General features: G+C 40.3%; 1 protein-coding gene across 3 annotated transcripts in view; it reads right to left on the reverse strand.

Annotated features, from left to right (window-relative positions):
• Nucleotides 1-22,834, reverse strand: part of CFAP61 (cilia and flagella associated protein 61) — a 416,189-nt gene that overhangs the window by 247,033 nt on the left and 146,322 nt on the right. For all 3 annotated transcript variants that reach the window (XM_077282796.1, XM_077282793.1, XM_077282795.1), the window contains one exon: nucleotides 8,873-9,000. In XM_077282796.1, coding sequence (XP_077138911.1) covers nucleotides 8,873-9,000 — 128 coding nt within the window. The remainder of the gene's footprint in view (nucleotides 1-8,872; nucleotides 9,001-22,834) is intronic.

A 22,834-nucleotide genomic window follows, 5' to 3' on the forward strand; every position in this document is an offset into this window, starting at 1 on the left:
TCTACAGACTTTCCATTCAGCCTATGCTCAGTATGAGCACACCCATTACCTAGCGTTCACCAACAGATCATGTTTTCAGGGTTACCTTAGTATAGCACAGGTGATACGTCTACCACCTAATCAATACTTAACAAATTCTGAAAACATGCACAGCTGATGGCCCTTGAGGACTGGAGTTGGGGAACACTGAGTTAAATGCTCCTGCTCTATGGTTTTAATGATTGATGGGGTCTGTACTGGTGTACATACACATTCCTATGTAACAGACATTGCGCCTTTTCTTTTACAGATGTGAAACCCCTTGGCGACATCTGTAGTATACGTACAGCACATGAGCACACTAGCCGTGTGAGGCGGGCTCAGGAGGCGAAGCCGCTCTAGCACTTGTGTGCCTGCACTGTACAGCTGACACTCGGGAGTAATTGCTCCAATAGTTTAACCTTAGTTATGGCAGAAAATTGTGATAGTGGCATTTACGAGGATAGGAACGTGAACAATGCTGGTTTTATGGGCATGCTGGTCAAAGAAAGTTGAATAAAATGATACCTTCATATCTGTGATTCGATGTCTTATTCCAGAGTAATCCTCATTTTTTAAAATATGTAAATGACCTTTAAAAATCTATGGGCTGGACAAAGATCTCACTGAGAATCCACCCCCGGAGATTATTTATGCAGCTTTACATGAACACCCGAGCCTTACACTATGGCTGGTCCAAATAACTAAAGCAATTGTTACCATCCACCTCTCGTGTCTCTCCTTTTCCTCATAGTTTGTAAGCTTGCGAGCAGGGCCCTCATTCCTCCTGGTATCTATTTTGAACTGTGATTTCTGTTATGCTGTAATGTCTATTGTCTGTACAAGTTCCCTCTATAAGTTGTAAAGCGCTGCGGAATATGTTGGCGCTATATAAATAAAAATTATTATTATTATATTATATTATTATTATTTTAACTGAGAGGGGTCATTACCAGTGTGAGACATGTAGATCAGGAGAGAAGACTGTCAGTCGTTACATGTCTCACACTGGTAACTCTCCCTTTTCGATAAAGTTTATCAATACGTTTTCCTATTTGCCGTGTGGCACTCCCTATATACTGCAATGAACACTGAAACTAAATGATGTCCATGTTGTTCTGTAGTTAATGAACAATTTCATGCAATATTGTAGTCGTGGCTGTGTTTATTCCCACAATTGTATTTCTAATTACAGAGATTCAGAGACCACAATTTGGCACACACTTTTATAATATCCTATATTGTTTAACCATGTACCAGGTAACGCCTTGTTCTCTACAATATTTTTCTCTACTTTTGGGTGAGAGGAGGTTTTGTTGGGATTGCTCTTCACACACTGAGCAGCAGCAGTTGCGGATAAATGTCACTTCTCGGTCTAGACATTAGGCTGCTACTGGCTGACAGCTATAGGACCCACTCTGCTATTTCACATGCATACTTGGTTGAGTGGGCTTGTATTTTTTATGGAGAATAAAGGCTAATGTTTCTCCTTGCTGAGAGTGACATACCTGACATGCCAGAGTAAGGAGACTTATAGGCTATACAATGCCCCTATGGGAAATTAACCCCTTCATGACCCAGCCTATTTTGGCCTTAATGACCTTGCCGTTTTTTGCAATTCTGACCAGTGTCCCTTTATGAGGTAATAACTCAGGAACGCTTCAACGGATCCTAGCGGTTCTGAGAATGTTTTTTCGTGACATATTGGGCTTCATCTTAGTGGTAAATTTAGGTCAATAATTTCTGCGTTTATTTGTGAAAAAAATGGAAATTTGGCGAAAATTTCGAAAATTCCGCAATTTTCAAATTTTGAATTTTTATTCTGTTAAATCAGAGAGTTATGTGACACAAAATAGTTAATAAATAACATTTCCCACATGTCTACTTTACATCAGCACAATTTTGGAACCAACATTTTTTTTTGCTAGGAAGTTATAAGTGTTAAAATTTGACCAGTGATTTCTCATTTTTACAACAAAATTTACAAAATCATTTTTAGGGACCACCTCACATTTGAAGTCAGTTTGAGGGGTCTATATGGCTGAAAATACCCAAAAGTGACACCATTCTAAAAACTACACCCCTCAAGGTGCTGAAAACCACATTCAAGAAGTTTGTTAACCCTTCAGGTGTTTCACAGCAGAAGCAACATGGAAGGAAAATATGAACATTTAACTTTTTATTCACAAAAATGATCTTTTAGCAACAATTTTTTTATTTTCCCAAGGGTAAAAGGAGAAACTGGACCATGATCGTTGTTGTCCAATTTGTCCTGAGTACGCTGATACCTCATATGTGGGGGTAAACCACTGGTTGGGCGCACGGCAGGGCTCGGAAGGGAAGGAGCGCCATTTGACTTTTTGAATGAAAATTTGGCTCCAATCTTCAGCGGATAGCATGTCACGTTTGGAGAGCCCCCGTGTGCCTAAACATTGGAGCTCCCCCACCAGTGACCCCAATTTGGAAACTAGATGCCCCAATGAACTTATCTAGATGCATAGTGAGCACTTTAAACCCCCAGGTGCTTCACAAATTGATCCGTAAAAATGAAAATGTACTTTTTTTTCACAAAAAAATTCTTTTAGCCTCCATTTCTTCATTTTCACATAGGCAACAGGATAAAATGGATCCTAAAATTTGTTGGGCAATTTCTCCTGAGTACACCGATACCTCATATGTGGGGGTAAACCACTGATTGGGCATATGGTAAGGCTCGGAAGGGAAGGAGCGCCATTTGACTTTTTGAATGAAAAATGATCTCCATCGTTAGCGGACACCATGTCGCGTTTGGAGAGCCCCTGAGTGCCTAAACATTGGAGCTCCCACACAAGTGACCCCATTTTGGAAACTAGACCCCCCAAGGAACTTATCTAGATGCATAGTGAGCACTTTAAACCCTTATGTGCTTCAGAAATTGATCCATAAAAATGAAAAAGTGCTTTTTTTTCACAAAAAAATTTCTTTTAGCCTCAATATTTTCATTTTCACAAGGGCAACAGGATAAAATGGATCCTAAAATTTGTTGGCCAATTTCTCCTGAGTACGCCGATATCTCATATGTGGGGGTAAACCACTGTTTGGGCGCACGGCAAGGCTCGGAAGGGAAGGAGCGCCATTTGACTTTTTAAATGGAAAATTAGCTCCAATCATTAGCGGACACCATGTCGCCTTTGGAGAGCCCCTGTGTGCCTAAACACTGGAGCTCCCCCACAAGTGACCCCATTTTGGAAACTAGACCCCACAAGGAACTTATCTAGATGCATAGTGAGCACTTTAAACCACCAGGTGCTTCACAGAAGTTTATAACGCAGAGCCGTGAAAGTAAAAAATTATTTTTCTTTCCTCAAACATGATTTTTTAGCCCGGACTTTTTTATTTTCCCAAGGGTAACAGGGGAAATTGGACCCCAATAATTATTGTCCAGTTTCTCCTGAGTACGCTGATACCCCATATGTGGGGGTAAACCACTGTTTGGGCACACGGCAGGGTTCGGAAGGGAAGGCACGCCATTTGGCTTTTTGAATGGAAAATTAGCTCCAATCATTAGCGGACACCATGTCGCGTTTGGAGAGCCCCTGTGTGCCTAAACATTGGAGCTCCCCCACAAGTGACCCCATTTTGGAAACTAGACCTCCGATGGAACTAATCTAGATGTGTGGTGAGCACTTTGAACCCCAAAGTGCTTCACAGAAGTTTATAACGCAGAGCCATGAAAATAAAAAATAATTTTTCTTTTCTCAAAAATGATTTTTTTAGCCCTGAATTTTTTATTTTCACAAGGGTAACAGGAGAAATTTGACCCCAAAAGTTATTGTACAGTTTCTCCTGAGTACGCTGTTACCCCATATGTGGGGGTAAACCACTGTTTGGGCACACGTCGGGGTTCGGAATGGAAGTAGTGACGTTTTGAAATGCAGACTTTGATGGAATGCTCTGCGGGCGTCACGTTGCGTTTGCAGAGCCCCTGATGTCCCTAAACAGTAAACCCCCCCACAAGTGATCCCATTTTGGAAACTAGACCCCCAAAGGAACTTATCTAGATGTTTGGTGAGCACTTTGAACCCCCAAATGCTTCACAGAAGTTTATAACGCAGAGCCGTGAAAATAATAAATACGTTTTCTTTCCTCAAAAATATTTTTTTTGCCCAGAATTTTTTATTTTCCCAAGTGTAACAGGAGAAATTTGACCCCAAAAGTTGTTGTCCAGTATCTGCTGAGTACGCTAATACCCCATATGTGGGGGTAAACCACTGTTTGGGCACATGCTGGGGCTTGGAAGTGAAGTAGTGACATTTTGAAATGCAGACTTTGATGGAATGCTCTGCGGGCGTCACGTTGCGTTTGCAGAGCCCCTGATGTCCCTAAACAGTAAACCCCCCCACAAGTGACCCCATTTTGGAAACTAGACCCCCAAAGGAACTTATCTAGATGTGTGTTGAGCACTTTGAACCCCCAAGTGCTTCACAGAAGTTTACAACGCAGAGCTGTGAAAATAAAAAATCATTTTTCTTTCCTCAAAAATGATGTTTTAGCAAGCAATTTTTTATTTTCACAAGGCTAAAAGGAGAAATTGGACCCGAACAGTTGTTGCCCAGTTTGTCTCGAGTATGCTGGTATCCCATATGTGGGGGTAAACCACTATTTGGGCACACGCCAGGGCTCGGAAGGGAAGTAGTGACGTTTTGAAATGCAGACTTTGATGGAATGGTCTGCGGGCGTCACGTTGCATTTGCAGAGACCCTGATGTGTCTAAACAGTAGAAACCCCCCACAAGTGACCCTATTTTGGAAACTAGAACCCCAAAGGAACTTATCTAGATATGTGGTGAGCACTTTGAACCCCCAAGTGCTTTACAGAAGTTTACAACGCAGAGCCGTGAAAATAAAAAATCATTTTTATTTCCTCAAAAATGATGTTTTAGCAAGCAATTTTTTATTTTCACAAGGGTAACAGATGAAATTGGACCCCAATAGTTGTTGCCCAGTTTGTCCCGAGTATGCTGGTACTCCGTACGTGGGGGTAAACCACTGTTTGGTTGCACGTTGGGGCTCGGAAGGGAGGGTGCACCATTTGACTTTTGGAACGCAAGATTGGCTGGAATCAATGGTGGCGCCATGTTGCGTTTGGAGACCCCTGATGTGCCTAAACAGTGGAAACCTCTCAATTCTAACTCCAACACTAACCCCAACACACCCCTAACCCTAATCCCAACTCTAGCCATAACCCTAACCCCAACACACCCCTAACCACAACCCTAACCCAACACACCCCTAACCCCAACCCTAATTTCAACCCTAACCCCAACACACCCCTAACCATAACCCTAACCACAAGCCTAATCTTAAACCTATTTCCAACCCTAGCCCTAATTCCATCCCTAACCCTAAGGCTATGTGCCCACGTTGTGGATTTGTGTGAGATTTTTCCGCACCATTTTTGAAAAATCCGCAGGTAAAAGGCACTGTGTTTTACCTGCGGATTTACCACAGATTTCCAGTGGTTTTTGTGCGGATTTCACCTGCGGATTCCTATTGAGGAACAGGTGTAAAACGCTGCGGAATCCGCACAAAGAATTGATATGCTGCGTAAAATACAACGCAGCGTTTCTGCGCGGTATTTTCCGCACCATGGGCACAGCGGATTTGGTTTTCCAAAGATTTACATGGAACTGTAAACCTGTTGGAAAACTGCTACGAATCCGCAGCAGCCAATCCGCTGCGGATCCGCAGCCAAATCCACACCGTGTGCACATAGCCTAATTCTAAGGCTATGTGCACACGCTGCTGAAAACGCTGCGGATCCGCAGCGTTTCCGCAGCTGCGGGTCCGCAGCAGTTTCCCTTGAGATTATAGTTCAATGTAAACCTATGGGAAACAAAAAACGCTGTGCCCATGCTGCGGAAAAAACTGCGCGGAAACGCAGCGGTTTACATTCCGCAGCATGTCACTTCTTTCTGCGGATTCCGCAGCGGTTTTACAACTGCTCCAATAGAAAACCGCAGTTGTAAAACCGCAGAAAAACCACGTTGAATCCGCGATAAGTCCGCAGCGGTTTTACACTGCGAATTTATCAAATGCGCTGTGGAAAAATCCACAGAGGACCAGAATACCCTAACCCTAAGGAAAAATCCACAGGGGACCAGAAAACCCTAACCCTAACCCTAACCCTGGTTCTGAACCTAGTGGGGAAAAAAATAAAATAAATATTTTCTTTATTTTATTGTTGTCCCTAGCTATAAGGGTGATAAAGGGGGGGGGGGTCATTTACATTTTTTTTTATTTTGATCACTGTGATAGGTTTTCACAGTGATCAAAATGTACATGGAACGAATCTGCCGGCAGGCAGATTCGGCGGGCGTACTGCGCATGCGCCCGCCATTTTGGAAGATGGCGGCGCCCAGGGAGGAGACGGACCGACACCGGGAGGCTCGGTAAGTATGTGGGGGTAAGGGGGGGAGCTCGGGGGTTGGTTTGGAGCACAGGGGAGGTGGATCGGAGCAAGGAAGGAGCGGGCAGGAGGACGGGGGAGCGGACAGGAGGACGGAGAGGACCGGGCCACATAACGGACGACTGGGGAGGAGATCGGGGGCGGTGGGGGGGGGCAGAACATGATTTCCAGCCATGGCAGATGCTATTGCAGCATCGGCCATGGCTGGATTGCAATATTTCACCATTTTCATAGGTGAAATATTGCAAATTGCTCTGATTGGCTGTTGCACTTTCAACAGCCAATCAGAGCGATCGTAGCCACGTGGGGGCAAAGCCACCCCCCCTGGGCTGAAGTACCACTCCCCCTCTCCCTGCAGATCGGGTGAAATAGGAGTTAACCCTTTCACCCGATCTGCAGGGACGCGATCATTCTGTGACACAGCATATGCGTCACAGGTCGGATTGGCACCGACTTTCATGACGCATACGCTGTGTCACAGGTCGGGAAGGGGTTAAATATGCAAAATTGTCTCCTCAGAGATGAAGAGGACTTTAACTGTAGTGCCACCTATTGGAAGTAGCGATCCTAAAAAACAATTTGGCCCTTTTAATGAGCCTTGCCACATGACTTAGGATAAAAGCCACACTAGAATTTCAATTTGCTGACATGTGTTTCAAGGTGTTGACCCTCCTCAGTGCAAAGCATGAGACTTGATTTGGGTTGTTTTGTGGAGAGAAGCAGAATAACCCACTTATGGGTCCTCTGGCAAAGTGCCTTATGACTTTCAGGAACAAAGAATCGGGCATTTTGAAATAATAACACAAACAAATAACATAAAAATTATATAAATAATGTAACAAAAATTATTGCCATCAAATCTATGGACTGAGACAAACTGTATGCCTGTAAACATTAAAACAATAAGAGCCACGCTCCAAATCAGTGATTGCTTCCAATTTTAAAAGGGGTTGTGCATTTTCTGAAAACTATGGCTATAAGCTGCAGTAACAAAACAAACTGAGGATTACTGATCCTCCACTGGTCGATCGCTGATTGTCCACCACTGCTCCCGGGTCTGCTGTTTACCTGCAGTGTTGATGTCACATCAGCAGAACTGCAGCTATTCAGTGACCTCTGACAAGGTCAGAGCTGCTGAGCTCAGTGATTGTCTGCAGTGCTGTTGATGTGTTTTCAGCACTGTAGACAAACAACAGCGACTGGGACAGAGGCGGAGAGTGAGCACTAGACTCTGGCACAGGGCCGGACTGGCCATCTGGCAATTCTGGCAAATGCCAGAAGGGCCTGTCTGGTCATGGGCCACCTTGTCTGCTATGTTGTTAACAGAATCGGTGTTCTCAAGACCCCCATACTGTTAAGAGTTGAGACGAAGAACAAAGTCACTGACTCCGTCACTTACCCCAGCAGGCCACGGGTATCATAAGAAATATTGGTCTTGTAGTAAATCTTCCTTTCCTCCATCCAGGGTAATATTAGTAATATATCCCATCTGGTTCATGGGGACGGGGACAACATGGGCCTGTGTGATTTCAAAAGCCAGGGCTGAATTTTAGTCCCAGTCCGTACCTCTGGCACAATAAGTGACAAACAATTTGTTTTGCTATAATTACTGCAGCCTATAGCCCATAGTTTTCTGAAATGAGACAGCCCTTTTAAGAATGCAGTGATGTACCTACCAATACTAAACTGCTACCTACATTTAAAAAAAAGTCATGCCATAATTTATATGACATTTAAACTTGGTTGAAAAGCGTTTCCATATGCTATCATTAATCAGTTAGATAACTAGTAAAACTATCACCATACAGAGAAAATCATTTAACTGTACCTGCACATTCAGGAGACTTTTTTGAACAAGCGGTTGCATGTAAAGAATAAAACTATTCCTAGCCATTACATGACTTTCCTGCATTTTTTTTTATCAGTAATTCCCTGTGCTCTAGAAACCTGAGCTGCTTCTCCTTTTGCTTTCATCTGTTTTTTCCCCCCTCCCATCGCCATAGAGTTTTGTAAGCAGCAAGTGTTATTTTATCCTTCATTGCAGATTTGTAGACAGATTTGAGCAGTTCTTGAGAATGAATGATCAGTGCAGGAAACAGTAACTGAAAAATGGGGCTTTATCTCTAATAGACAGGTTTCAAAGCTTCTTAGAACGATACAATTATGAAAAAATAAAAATGAAGTTACTATTCTGGTGAATGTTTAGAGACTCAAACATAATAAATTACAGTGACATAATACTATAGAATATGTATTTTTTTTTACTTTGTTACTTGAAGAAGTCCCTAAACAAAGTAAGACATGGGTCCACAGGTTTTCTATTGAAGCGCGATTATCCTTAGGACTCTTCTTAGAGTATACATTTACATTACTATGCTAATAAAAATGAGCGAAGAAGGAATCTTACCAAAACACAAGTGTTTCAAGGAAAGATATGCCAACATCTGATGCCCCCACTACCACAATATGAGCATTGATGGTTATTTTGGGCTCCAAAGTAAGCTTCCGATTAATGTGGTACAATGCATAAGGCGACTGTAGAAAAAAAAGAACATTAGATTAAATTCTTAGACAATTCATATAATATATATATATATATATATATATATATATATATATATATATATATATACAGTTGTGTAAAAAAGTGTTTGCCCCTTCCCGATTTCCAATTCTTTTGCATGTTTGTCACACTTAAATGTTTCAGAACACCAAACAAATTTAAATATTAGACAAAGATAACACAAGTAAACGAAAAATACAGTTTATAAATGAAGGTCTTTATTATTAAATGAAAAATAAATCCAAATCTTCAGTGCCCTACGTGAAAAAGTGATTGCCCCTCCCCCATAAAACTTAAATTAATTGTGGCTAATCACATCTTTGGGAAGCAGAGTTCAAATTCCCTAGCCACATGCAGGGCTGATTACAGACACACCTCTTCACAATCAAGAGATCACTTAAATAGGACCTGCCTGACAAAGTGAAGTAGAACAAAAGATCCGCAAAAGCTAGACATCATGCCGCGATCCAAAGAAATTCTGGAACAAAGTAACTGAGATCTATCAGTCTGGAACAGTTTATAAAGCAATTTCTCAAGATTTGGGACTCCAGCAAACCACAGTAAGAACTATTATCCACAAATGTTGAAAACATGGAACAGTGTTAAACCTTCCCAGGAGTGGCCGACTGACAACAATTACCCCAAGAGCGCAGCAATGACTCATCCAAGAGGTCAATAAAGACACAAAATTTCATGGTAGATGGATGTGCTGACTTTGGTCTTCATAGAACACAGTGGACCTACACCAGCAGATGACATGGCTCCCAAAACTATCATTGATTGTGGATACTTCACACTAGACCGTGGAAATCAAAGTTCCAGAGTCTGGAGGAAGAGTGGACAGGCACACAATCCAAGCTGCTTGAGGTCTAGTGTGAAGTTTCCACAATCAGTGATGGTTTGGGGAGCGATGTCATCTGCTGGTGTAGGTCCACTGTGCTTTATTAAGACCAAAGCCAGCACAGCTGTTTACCAGGAAATTTTAGATCACTTCATGCTTCCGTCTGCAGACAAGCTTTTTAGAGATGGAAATTTCTTTCTCCAGAAGGACTTGGCACCTGTCCACACTGCCAAAAGTACCAATACCTGTTATAAAAACAACAGCATCACTGTGCTTGATTGGCCAGCAAACTCGCCTGACCTTAGCCCCAAGAGGAAGATGAGAGACACCAGACCCGACAACGTAGATGAACTAACTAAAGGCTGCTTTCAAAGCAACCTGGGCTTCCATAGCACCTCAGCAGTGCCACAGGCTGATCACCTCAATGCCACGCCACATTGATGCAGTAATTGATGCAAAATGAACCCTGACCAAGTACTGAGTGCATTTGCTGAATATACATTTCCGTAGGCCAACATTTTTGATTTTAAAATTATTTTTTCAAGCTGAAGTATTCTAACTTACTGAGATAAAGACTTTTGAGTTTTCATTGGCTGTAAGGCATAATCATCAACATTAACAGAAAAAAAACACTTCTAATAGATCACTCTGTTTGTAATGACTATACATAATATATGAGTTTCACTTTTTGTATTGAAGAACTGAAATAAATTAACTTTTTTATGATATTCTAATTTTGTGAGATGCACCTGTATATTGTAGGCAATGATCAAGCAGTGCATTATTTTTATTTTTCATTATTCGTCTCTTAGGCTTTTTTTCTGCTTTGTCGCTACTATTTGCACATAAACCTATACAAATAACATGGGCACAGGGTAAGTATGCCAATTAGCACATAAAGATAGAAGAAAACCTAGATTCTTCAAGGTGCGAAATACGAGTCGGGTGCAGTTCTTTCATTGACTGGCGAGTCTCCTTCATGCCATTACACACACTTACATTTCTCATTTATACTTTTCCTACTTTATGATACTTCACTTTGACATATCGTGTCATATGCTATCTTATGCTAACGCATCCCTCTATAATACTGGGATTACATTTTGCTGTACCATTATATTTTCCTCTGGTACCTACTAAACTATATTTACAGTATCTTACGGAGTATACTGTTGCCCTGCACTTATTCTTTATAAGTTTTTCTACTATTTTCACATACATCAAGAAATGGGGGCAATGTTTTATTTATACTGGTGAATTATTGGAATGCTGCTTCAATCTCTTCCGCAGAGCAACGTGTGCCACATTCATTAGCCAGACAAGAGGTGGTCGGATCTGCCTTTGTTTTTCAGCAACAATTGTAGTAAGAAAAGTGGCAGACAAAATATTGTGTCTTTCAACATTTTTTATGCCAGAAAATTGGGATAAATACTCTGAAAAAAAAACTCATTCCATAGAAGCTAATTAAGTTTTTACAATAACATGCAAGTGATTTCCAAATGGAAAACTACTATGCTATTTATAAAAAAAAAAGAACCAAAATGATTTAATGGAAAATCCTATTTGCCAAATGCCATTTTAGAAACTGGTTGGCACAATCAATTTGTACTTCAAACACTTCATACAAATAAATGATTTAGTGAAATTATAATACATTGTTGATTTGAAGTATTATGAAATACTTCTAGAACACAATGTTAGAAATGTTTTAAAAATGTTTACTTACTACCGCTATAAAAAAGAAAAAAACAGCATAAAAACTAAACATTGTCATCATCAACAAAATGAAAAAAAAATAAAACTAAATTAAATAAGCAAACTAAAATAACTATAAAGATGATCCAACTTTTGTTAATTTTTTGTTATATCGGATTCCTATTTAATCAGATTTCCTTTGTTATTGAGTTTTTACATCTGCACCAAATTTTGGAAATATGAGTCAAATTGTATTATCTCCTTTTCTCCATTTGAATGAGCACATGTCCTGCTAATCGAAGCTTTGTCCAGAAGAACTCTGACATCCAGTGGCCACACAAGGTACCTTTAAACTGGGTTATATCAAAAACAGAATGTCTTTCAGAATTTACTCAATATTCTTACTGAATAAAAGCTCAAAAAGTGGATGTTCATATTAGCTAATAAATATGGTTCCAAATAAGATGGATTAAAGTAATTACTATTTAACTCCTTAAAGACTTGGTGATTTTATTTTGCACTTCTGATTTCACCTCCAAGAGCCATAACATTTTAATTTTCTGGTAAAATAGGCATGTCAGGTTTTTTTTTGTTTGACGAGTTGCAGTTGTCAATGAAGCTATTCAATTTATCATTTATTGTACTGGAAAATGGAAACAAAATTTAAGAACAGTGAAATTGTGAACAAGATTAGTGGCTTTTTGGCTATTGTATTTATGATCTTTACAAATAACTCTGAATCATGATTCATGGTTACGACCTTAGAAAACTTGCATAAATATTTTTTTCACTTAAGTGGTAAAAAAAAATTCAGAAATTAAAAAAAAAAAATTAAAACTGGAGGTTTGTGTCATCATTTTCTAAGATCTGTAACATTTTTATTTTTCAGTCAATGGAGCTCCACTAGGGCTTGTTATTGGCATGCCTACCTGTAGTTTCTATTGATACCATACAAAGTTGCGGCCATTGAAAAAAGTGCAATTCTGAAGTTTTGATTTGTAACATCATTTACAGATTGGATTAATCAATTCTATAGTTTAATGTATTGGACACACAACATTTTCCAAATTATTATGCTAATTGGACTTAAGTGTCATAAAGATGTAATTTTTCTTTCAAATAAACTCATGGAGGGTTTGTGTCTCAGGTCTCTTTGGATCACTGAAATCAATCTCAAACTCCTGTGATAATTAGTTTGCCAGGTGAGGCCAATTAAGAGAAAACTACTTAAGAAGCATGTTCCACATTATTAAGCAGGTCACAGGTTTAAAGCAATATGGGAAAAAAATTCTCTCTCAGCTGCCTTAAAGCATCAAATAGTGCAGTGATTTCAACAAGGTATGAAAACATTAGATATTTCACTAAAACTTAAATGTGATCATCATTTTGTGAATAGATTTGCGGCTGATACAGTGCACAGATGGGTTTGTGCAGATAAAGGCACAATGAAGAAGGTTTCTACCAGACAAATTCTTTGGATTAAGATAGCAGCTGCTAAAACAACATTACAATGCAGCAAACAGGTATTTGAAGCTGCTGTGCCTCTGATGTCCCGCAAACTTCAAGGTGTAAGATCCTTCAGAGGCATGCAGTTGTGCATAAACCTACTATTCGGCCAACCCTAAACAGTGTTCACATGCAGAAACGGTTGCAGTGGGCCCAGACCTACATGAAGACTAATTAACAGTCTTGTACACTGATGAGTTTCGTACAACCCTGGATGGTTTATATGGATCAAGTAGTGGAGAGTTGGTGGTTGGCTACCATGGCCAAACAAGGCTGCAATGTCATGTATTGGGCCCAAATCATGGGGAGAGAACTGGTAGCCCCCTATCGAGTCCCTGAAGGTGAGAAAATGATTTTGACAAAGTACATAGAGTTTCTGACAGAGCACTTTCTTTCATGGTACAAAAAAAAGAACCGCGCCACCCATAGCAAAATCATCTTCATGCATCACAAAGTACCATCTCATGCTGCAAAGAGTAACTGTGAGTTCACTGGCTGTTATGGGCATAAAAGGAGAGAAGCTCTGGTGTGGCCACCATCTTTCCCTGACCTCAACCCTATTGAGATCCTTTGGAGTATCATCAAGCAAAAGATCTATGAGGGTGGGAAGCAGTTCACATCAATACAGCAACTGGGAGAATATTCTGACATCCTGCAAAGAAATTCAAACAGAAACTATCCTATCCTAAAACTCACACGTGCAATAGAGGCAAGAATTGTGAAGGTGATATCAAAGTAGGGGTCCTTTGTTAACATATACGGTAGCTTAGCCTGTTAAAATGTATTTGATTGAGTTACCATTTTCAGTTCTTTGCAACCTATAAAATATTTGGTGCATAGTAATTTGGAATGGTACATTTTGATTTTTTTTTCGTTTTGTAAAAAATACTGTTATTATTGTGAAGGTTATACAATAAAATGTGATTTACACTTTAATGTTGGGGTCTCAAACATGCGGGCTGTATGCAGCCCCTGAGGGTCCACTGTGTGGCCCTTGGGCCCCTGAGACAATCACGGCCCAGTCCAGTGGTTGCCGACGTCAGCGCTTCTCTTCAACTGAATGTGCGTCCTCAGAAGCACATTTAATTGAAATGTATTGCGGCGCAGAAACCAGCACTCTGCAGCGCAATGCCAATACCAGCCACCGGCCAATCAGAGGCCAGAAGCTAACGTTGGAGTCTTGGCGTGGCTGCACATGACGCAATTGCTAAGCGCTCCAGTTGTGGAGAAGGAAAAGAACGCTGGTCACCGAGGGAAAGAGGTCAGGTGTGAATAATTTTGGAGAAAAGGATAGGGACATTACTATAAGATGGGGTCCAGGATGGGTGGCATTACTATAAGATGGGAAAAGGATGGGTGAAATTACTATAAGATGGGAAAAGGATGGATGACATTACTATAAGATGGGACCAGGATGGAGACATTACTATAAGATGGGACCAGGATGGGGACATTGCTATAAGATAGGGACCATTATTACAGGATGGAAAATGTTACCACAGCTCGGGGGACATTATTACAAACAGGGCTGTGGAGTCAGTAAGTACTTCCTACTTGTAAATTTTCCTGACTCCGACTCCACGACACTGAATCTGCAGCACGGGCTCATTACTGACCATGTACAGAAAGTGCAGCACAGATTCATCTCAACTAAAAGCTAGATTCTTAGATCAGGAAAAGAACAGACATTTATAGGACATTTCATAACTTTCCCAAATTCTTATGAAAAAATTTACAGCACATCCTGAATTGAACTACTGTACTCAATTTATTATATATTATTATATAACAGCTGCAATCGGAGCTCGGCTCAAGTCACTGCTGTTAAACACAGATGCCGGCCATGTAATATGACTGGCATGTTCCCAGTATGTAGAGCATCATCCCCTGACGAAGGCAGCGTGCCAAAACGTGCGTTGGGGTAGACGCCATCCAGGAGAGAGAGAGAGATCCATATCACCTTAGTAAGTACTACCACCTTTCCACATTTGGATTAATAATTACATACTCATACTTTGATCTCTTTTCTCTCTCTTATAGTTCCTCTATCGTGCCTTCATACTAATTTTTGCATTTACTGTGAATTCACTGTTAGGGCTTGTTCACACTTTTCTTTTTTTGCTGCGGATTTTTCAGCTGCGGATTTGGAAAAACCGCAGTGCAAAACCGCGGTGTTTTTCACTGCGGTTTTTTGTGCGGTTTCTACTGTGGATTCCACTGTGGGTTTCCAACTGCACTTTCCTATTGGTGCAGGTGGAAAACCGCTGCGGAATCCGCAGAAAGAATTGACATGCTACTTCTTTTTTTCTGCAGAAAATCCGCGCGGATTTTCAAGCGGAAAAACGCAAAGTGGGCACAGTGGTTTTTGTTTTCCATAGGGTAACATTGTACTGTACCCTGCATGGAAAACGGCTGCGGATCCGCAGCTGCAAATCCGCTGCGGATCCGCAGCAAAAACCGCAAAGTGTGAACATAGCCTAACACTTGATTATACGTAGAAATCATCCTTGTTGGATTTTTTTTCCCTTTACACTAAGCACTTTACTAATAGGGTATAATCTCTCCATATATTTTGTTATCTATCTTTCATTGATTATTCTTGGTATGCATTTTACTCTATTGGCAAGTACATTGTGATTGGCACTGTATTTTTGGCCTCATTATAATAATTTTGGCCATTCTTTGTACCTTGATATGCGGCCTTGTTTTCAATGTTTTGTTTGTACACATTGATTTGTTACTTCCTAATTTAACCTGTATTTTACTACCACTGATTGGACGTTATGGTCGACTTTTCTCTTCCTGTTTGCGTGCTTCTGTGATATTCAGACTGTCCTCTTTAGGCACAACTGTCCAGCTTTTAAGGGTGCAGGGTTATTATCTGTGGTTATATGATCTTTATCATCACCAATACACACCGGCACTCTGCCTCTGTGAGCATTCCTTCTTTCATGTACATGGATCAGTTGTCCTGGTCCCTTTGCAGAGAAACAGCCCCAAAGCATGATGTTGCCACCCTCATGCTTCACAGTAGGTATGGTGTTCTTTGAATGCAACTCAGCATTCTGTCTCCTTTAAACACGACGAGTTTTGTTTCTACCAAATAGTTCTACTTTGATTTCATCAGACCATATGACATTCTCCCAATACTCTTCTGGATAATCCAAATGCTCTCTAGCAAACTTCAGACGGGCCCGGACATGTACTGGCTTAAGCAGGGGGAAATGTCTGGCACTGCAGGATCTAAGTCCCTGGGGGCGTAGTGTGTTACTGATAGTAGCCTTTGTTACAGTGGTCCCAGCTTTATGCAGGTCATTCACTAGGTCCCCCTGTGTGGTTCTGGGATTTTTGCTCAACGTTCTTGTGATTATTTTGACCCTACAGGGTGAAATCTTGCGTGGAGCCCCAGATCAAGGGAGATTATCAGTGGTCTTCTATGTCTTCCATTTTTTTATTATTGCTCCCACAGTTCATTTCATCACACCAAGCTGCTTGCCTATTGCAGATTCAGTCTTCCCAGCCTGGTGCAGGGCTACAATTTTGTTTCTGGTGTCCTTCAACAGCTCTTTGGTCTTCACCATAGTGGAGTTTGGAGTGTGACTGTAGTTGTGGACAGGTGTCTTTTATACTGATAACAAGTTAAAACAGGTGCCATTACTACAGGTAATGAGTGGAGGACAGAGGAGCTTCTTAAAGAAGAAGTTACAGGTCTGTGAGAGCCAGAAATCTTGCATGTTTATAGGTGACCAAATACTTATTTTCCACCATAATTTGACAAATAAGGCTTGCCAAATCAGACAAGGTGATTTTCTGGATTTGTTTTCTAATTTTGACTCTTATAGTTGTGGTCTATCTATGATATCAATTACAGGCCTCTCTCATCTTTTCAAGTGGGAGAACTTGCACAATTGGTGGCTGACTACATACTTTTTTTTCCCCACCGTACTTTATAACTGAAGTCATTTTGGAACAAAACAATATATACTTGATTATTGTGTTCATACCCTAGACATCAGTTAAAGATGTATTGTCCATTCATTCTTATCTCAGATATCCACCACATGCACATGGCTCTATTGGTTATCATGCTGGTCTTAGGGGTTGTATCCCAGTGCCAATTTTTGGCCTAGAAAACAGGTTGTGGCAAAATGAGTGCATTTTTAAATGTTTGTATTTGTCTTGTCTAGGTTTTTATTTTATTTTATAAAAAATAACATTATTTGAATTGCAACTGACCTTTAGATGTGTTTTCCCCTTTTATTGAATTGCTGATATTTGCCATGACTTTACTATTGGTGGCTATCAAAACGATGGGACTGCCGATAGAAAAGTAATGGCATATCCTAGAGATACCATTATGTTATAAGATGTGACTACTGCCTTTAAAGAAGGTTGAGAATCCTGACAATTAAGATGTTGCAGAGCTAGTTTAGCACTATCTCACCTTTTCTAACTTTTCCCACAAAGCTGGTGGTCAAGAGCGCAGGGAATACTTAGTAAGTGGAACTATAGCTCTTTTATTCTCAAGATCAGTGGATGTCCCAGAGGTCTGACTCCTCTCTAATCATAAAGTGATGGCATATCCTAGCAAAGTACCATCACTTTATTATATGGGAATACCTTTTAACCAGCGATTAAATTTTTGCCACCCTAGGTTCAGCCCTATATGACCTTTCCTAACATTTTTTCTTTTAAAGTAAATGAATCTGTTTAAATGACATATTAATTTACTATGTTTACATATACAGCTCTGGCAAATATTAAGAGACCACTGCAAAATGTTCAGTTTGTCTGATATGGCACTTTATAGGTATATTTTTGAGTAAATTGTTATTTTATTCTATAAACTTCTGACAACATGTCTCCGAAGTTCCAAGCAATAAATTTTGTATTTATTTTCTGAAAATGAGAAACGGTCAAAATAACAAAAAAATGCATTGCTTGCAGACTTCAAATAATGCAAAAAAAAAAAAAACAAGTTCATAATCATTTAGAAACAACAATACTAATGTTTTAACTCAGGAAGAGTTCAGAAATCAATATCTTGTGGAATGACCATGATTTTTAATCACAGCTTTCATGCGTCTTGACATGCTTACCACCCGTCTTTCACACATTCTTCTTTGTTTGATGGCTTGTGACTATCCGTCGTCCTCTTGATTCCCCCTGACGAAAGTATGCTGCCGAAACGCGCGTAGGGGCAGTGGCACCATCATTTGGGTTTAGGTAAGGTATTTTTGTTATTATTATGTAAGGCTTTGTTATCCCTGTTTGGCAATATTTGGCAGTCCTGACACATCTTTTGTCCCTGTAACTATTATCCCCTTGCTATATGGGGCAGGTATAATGCACTAACTGGTAGGGACTATTTATTGCTTTAGGTTTCCTTTACTCTGTATAGGATAGTTACCTAATATAATATTATAAGCATATGCCTTTCATTTGGCAGTACTTTTTTCCTGCCTTTTACCCAACGTGGTGCCACCAAGATCTAGTTTGGCTCTCCCTAGACACCAGTGGCTGTTTTTAATTAATTGTATGTTGTGTTTATTTTGTAATAAATGTTCTAATTTGTTCTACATACGTCTTTCTGTGTATATGTTCTCTTGATTAAATTCCAGAGGTTTTCAATGGGGTTCAGGTCTGGAGATTGGGCTGGCCATGACCGGGATTTGATGTGGTGGTCCTTCATCCACACCTCATGCCACTCCTGGTACAAAAATTTAAGCAGTTCTTCTTTGTTTGATGGCTTGTGGCTGGGCTGGCCATGACAGAGATTTGATGTGGTGGTCATTCATCCACACCTTGATTGACCTGTGTGGCATGGCGCATTGTCCTGCTGGAAAAAAAGAGTCCTCAGAGTTGGGGAACATTGCCTGAGCAGAAGGAATTAACTGTTTCTCCAGGATAACCTTGTATGCGGCTTGATACATCCTTTGCAAAGATTAACCTGCCCAATTCCAGCTTTGCTGAAGCATCCACAGATCATCACCGATCCTTTACCAAATTTCACAGTGGGTGCAAGACACTGTGGCTTGTACGCCTCTCCAGGTCTCAGTCTAACCATTAGACGACCAGGTGTTGGGCACAGCTGAAAATTAGACTCATCAGAGAAGATAACCTTACTCCAGTCCTCTATGGTCCAATCCTTATGGTCTTTGGCAAATTCAGCCTGGCTCTCCTTTGCTTCTCATTGATCAAAGGCTTTTTTCTAGCTTTACATGACTTGAGTCCTGCCTCTAGGAGCCTGTTACGAACTGTTCTTGGTGTGCACTTCACCCCAGCTGCTATTTGCCATTCCTCTTGTAGGTCACTTGATGTCATCCTGTGGTTTCTGAGTTACATTCGAATAAGATGATGGTCATCCTGGCCAGTGGAGAGTCATTTTTGCCCTCTGCCGGTCTGTAGCTTCTTTGTCCCCAATGTCTGCTGCTTGACCTGGTTGTAATGAACTGCCGTCTCAGAAATGTTAAGGATGGAAGCAACATGACGCTCACTGTGTCCCTCTGCTAGTGAAGCCAGAATTTGAGCCCTTCTTTTCCTCACTCAAGACTTTTCTTTTTAACTCCTTTGGCATGGTTAAACATCATTTTTTCATTCCTATTACTTTTGGGATATTACTAGCACTTGTTTTGCCATCCAGCTTGTCCTATTGCAAGAGGATTGTGAACACCACAGCAGTGTTTTTTATAGGACAAGGAAGTCTGGGAGCTTCAACGGGATCCACATGCAGCACCAAATGGGTATAGCCAAATCAGAAGACAGGTGGGTGCTTGGAAGGCTGGTGAGCACAGCCAAACAGGAAAATAGAGAGGATAGCAGCACACCATTGATGAAAATAGCAAGCCATATTAAAAACATGAAAAGTCTTACGCGTTTCAGGTGCATGCAGCACCCTTATTCATAGTCCTATGACTAAAGGTGCTGCATGCATCTGAAACGCATAAGGCTTTTCATGTTTTTAATATGGCTTGCAATACCTGAATAAAGTTTTTTTCATTTTTTCATCAGTGGTGTGCCGCTATCCTCTCTATTTTTCAGTGTTTTTTATACTTTCCTTCATTAAATAAGATTTGTTTCAGGTGATCACCTAATCAGAAGCACATTAAGTAGAATGAGGAGTACTCAGGTTGGAATTCACCTGACACTGGAATGGCTATCAGACATGTAAAGAAGCTGATTTTTATAAAACTGTGCAGTGGTCTCTTAATTTTTGCCAGAGCTGTATAATAGACTTGTGCTTTCTCTGCATTTGTAATGATAATCAAACACTAGCCCGTCGCCCTGCTTGTGCCTCTAACAATATAGATATCACTACCGGAGAGAATATCTCATGTCCCTTTCGTAATAAGTGTATGAAAAATCATTTATCTCATCGATGTCTGTAAAACAGTGTAAGGTCTACGAGGTTCCTGAATATATTATCCATGGAGGGAGGTCTATGGTTTCCAGCTATGTGTGGCAGCAATTTCCACAGTAACAGTTGGGTATATGAACCATTAACCCTCTCAGGGTTTAAGAAGATAACAGACTGCTATGACATGGACATAGCAACAGATTTTCTTTCATCGGACCTAGAAACGAGATCCCTGATAAGTACATTGATGTAACAGCAGACATTATACAACTTCACAATGCATTAGTCAGAAAACATATGGAGTACGAGTTATCAATCATGATATGAAGATATCTGCTGGTAATGCTTGACGGGTAATTAAACAAAAAGGCGTAACGTGGAGGTATTTATCAGATGCTGTCTGGGCTTGTTTTCCATGCCATAAGCCCAATGCTATGTCAACTCATCAATATTGCATAAGGCTTGAACATATGTGCCACATGGACTGCAGGAAGAACCTACAGACGCCTTTCAGTACAATGTAAATAGCTGTGGGGTCCAAACAGAAGGAAATCAGTAATTGTCAACCGTTGTGTCTGTCCTGCAGATGGGTAATTATGAGCAGCACTAACGATCTGTATGATCAGGCCGATCTTCAGTTTAGGGCTCATGCAGATGATCGTATAAATCGGACAGTCCGATTTTTCATTAGGATGTACACTAACCAATGTTATTTAAGAGGGCTGTTCAGATGAAGGATTCTCCTTAGCCAACTGTACGTGAACAAAAAAATTAATTGTAGGATGCACTTCTTTCTTCTTTGTGTCAGATGAGACTCCTCCATTTAAGTCTACAGGTGTGTTAACCCCCCCCCCCAAAAAAAAAAACGATTCGACTCCCATATAGAATTTCAGAGTGGCATCCGATTTTTATGGATACATTGATACATTTCTGTTATAAACCTAAGAGACTGTATTTTATCATGTGCATTTTTTTAACTCTTTCACCGCAGGCCATTTTCTGTTTTATTGTTTGTTTTTCCATTTTGTTTTTTGCTTCTCTTTTTCCCAGACCCATGTTTTAACTTGTCCATTAATATAGCCATGTGAGGGCTTGTTTTTTGCAGGACAAGTTGTAGTTTTGAAAGACACCATAGGTTTACCATATAATGTACTGGAAAACGGGAAAAAAATAATTTCAAGTTCGTGAAAATGCAAAAAAAGTTCAATTCCACAATTGTTTTTTTTTTTTACCATGTTCACTAAATGTTACGACCAACCTGTCATTATGATTCTCCAGGTCATTATAAATTTGCAGATACCAAACACGTCTAGGTTCTTTTTTATTTAAGTGGTGAAAAAAAATTCAAAATTTTGTAAAAGAAAAAAAAAAAGACATTTTCTGAGACCCGTAGCGTCCCAATTTTTCGGGGCTGAGTGAGGGCTTATTTTTTGTGCGCTAATCTGACATTTTTATTGATGCTATTTTGGGGGGATACAATGTTTTTATCACCTGTTATTGCAATGTTGCGGCAACCAAAAAAAAGCGTGATTCCACCAGTTTGAATTTTTTTCTCAATACGCCGTTTAGCGATCGGATTAATTCTTTTCATATTTTGAGAGATCGGGCATTTCTAAAAGCAGCACAACCAAATACATATAGATTTTTTATATAATATTGTTTTATTTTGTATGGGGCAAAAGGAGGGTGATTTGAACTTTTATATTTTTTAAATTTTTTAATATTTGTGAATTTTTTTTTTTTTAGCTATTACTTGTTTAGGAGACTTGAAACTGCGATCTTCTGATTGCTTGTGCCAAACATAGCAGGGATGCTCATCTGCTATGAACACCAGACACGGGGCAGCACTCAATGATCAAATGAGCTGTCATGTGCCAGAAAAGATGCGGGCTCAGAGCCCACATCAAAGGATGAGATACGACGTATATATACATCATTTGTCATGGCGGGGTTACTGTAGATGTATGAAAACTGGACTGCACATGGATGTCACACACATGTAACATGGACATCACACAGATGTAAAAAATGGGCATACACATGGCACACAGATGAAAATCGGATGAAAATTAATTGAAAATCGTCTGAGTTTTCTGGATGAAACTCAGATTCTTTTTTGTACGCTCGTCTACAGCTGACCTTAGATCCTACAAGATAGACTCAAACACTGAAAGTGCCCATCCATACCTTAAAAATGTAGCCAGAGAACTTGAAACACATTAGGCTATCATCAGCCGTTACTGCTGATATCGACGATATTCCAGCAAGAGTCTAATGCGTATGGGACCCTGAACAAATGATTGTCGGGGAAATATAGATCTGACGTGTCCGATTTTGGATTGCCGATCCTTTAGTTCTCTCAGAGATAAGCCATGTCCAGAGAGGTCTAGCAGTTGCTCTCTCATGG

The sequence above is a fragment of the Ranitomeya variabilis genome, chromosome 2 (assembly GCF_051348905.1).
Source record: "Ranitomeya variabilis isolate aRanVar5 chromosome 2, aRanVar5.hap1, whole genome shotgun sequence".
Taxonomy (NCBI): domain Eukaryota; kingdom Metazoa; phylum Chordata; class Amphibia; order Anura; family Dendrobatidae; genus Ranitomeya; species Ranitomeya variabilis.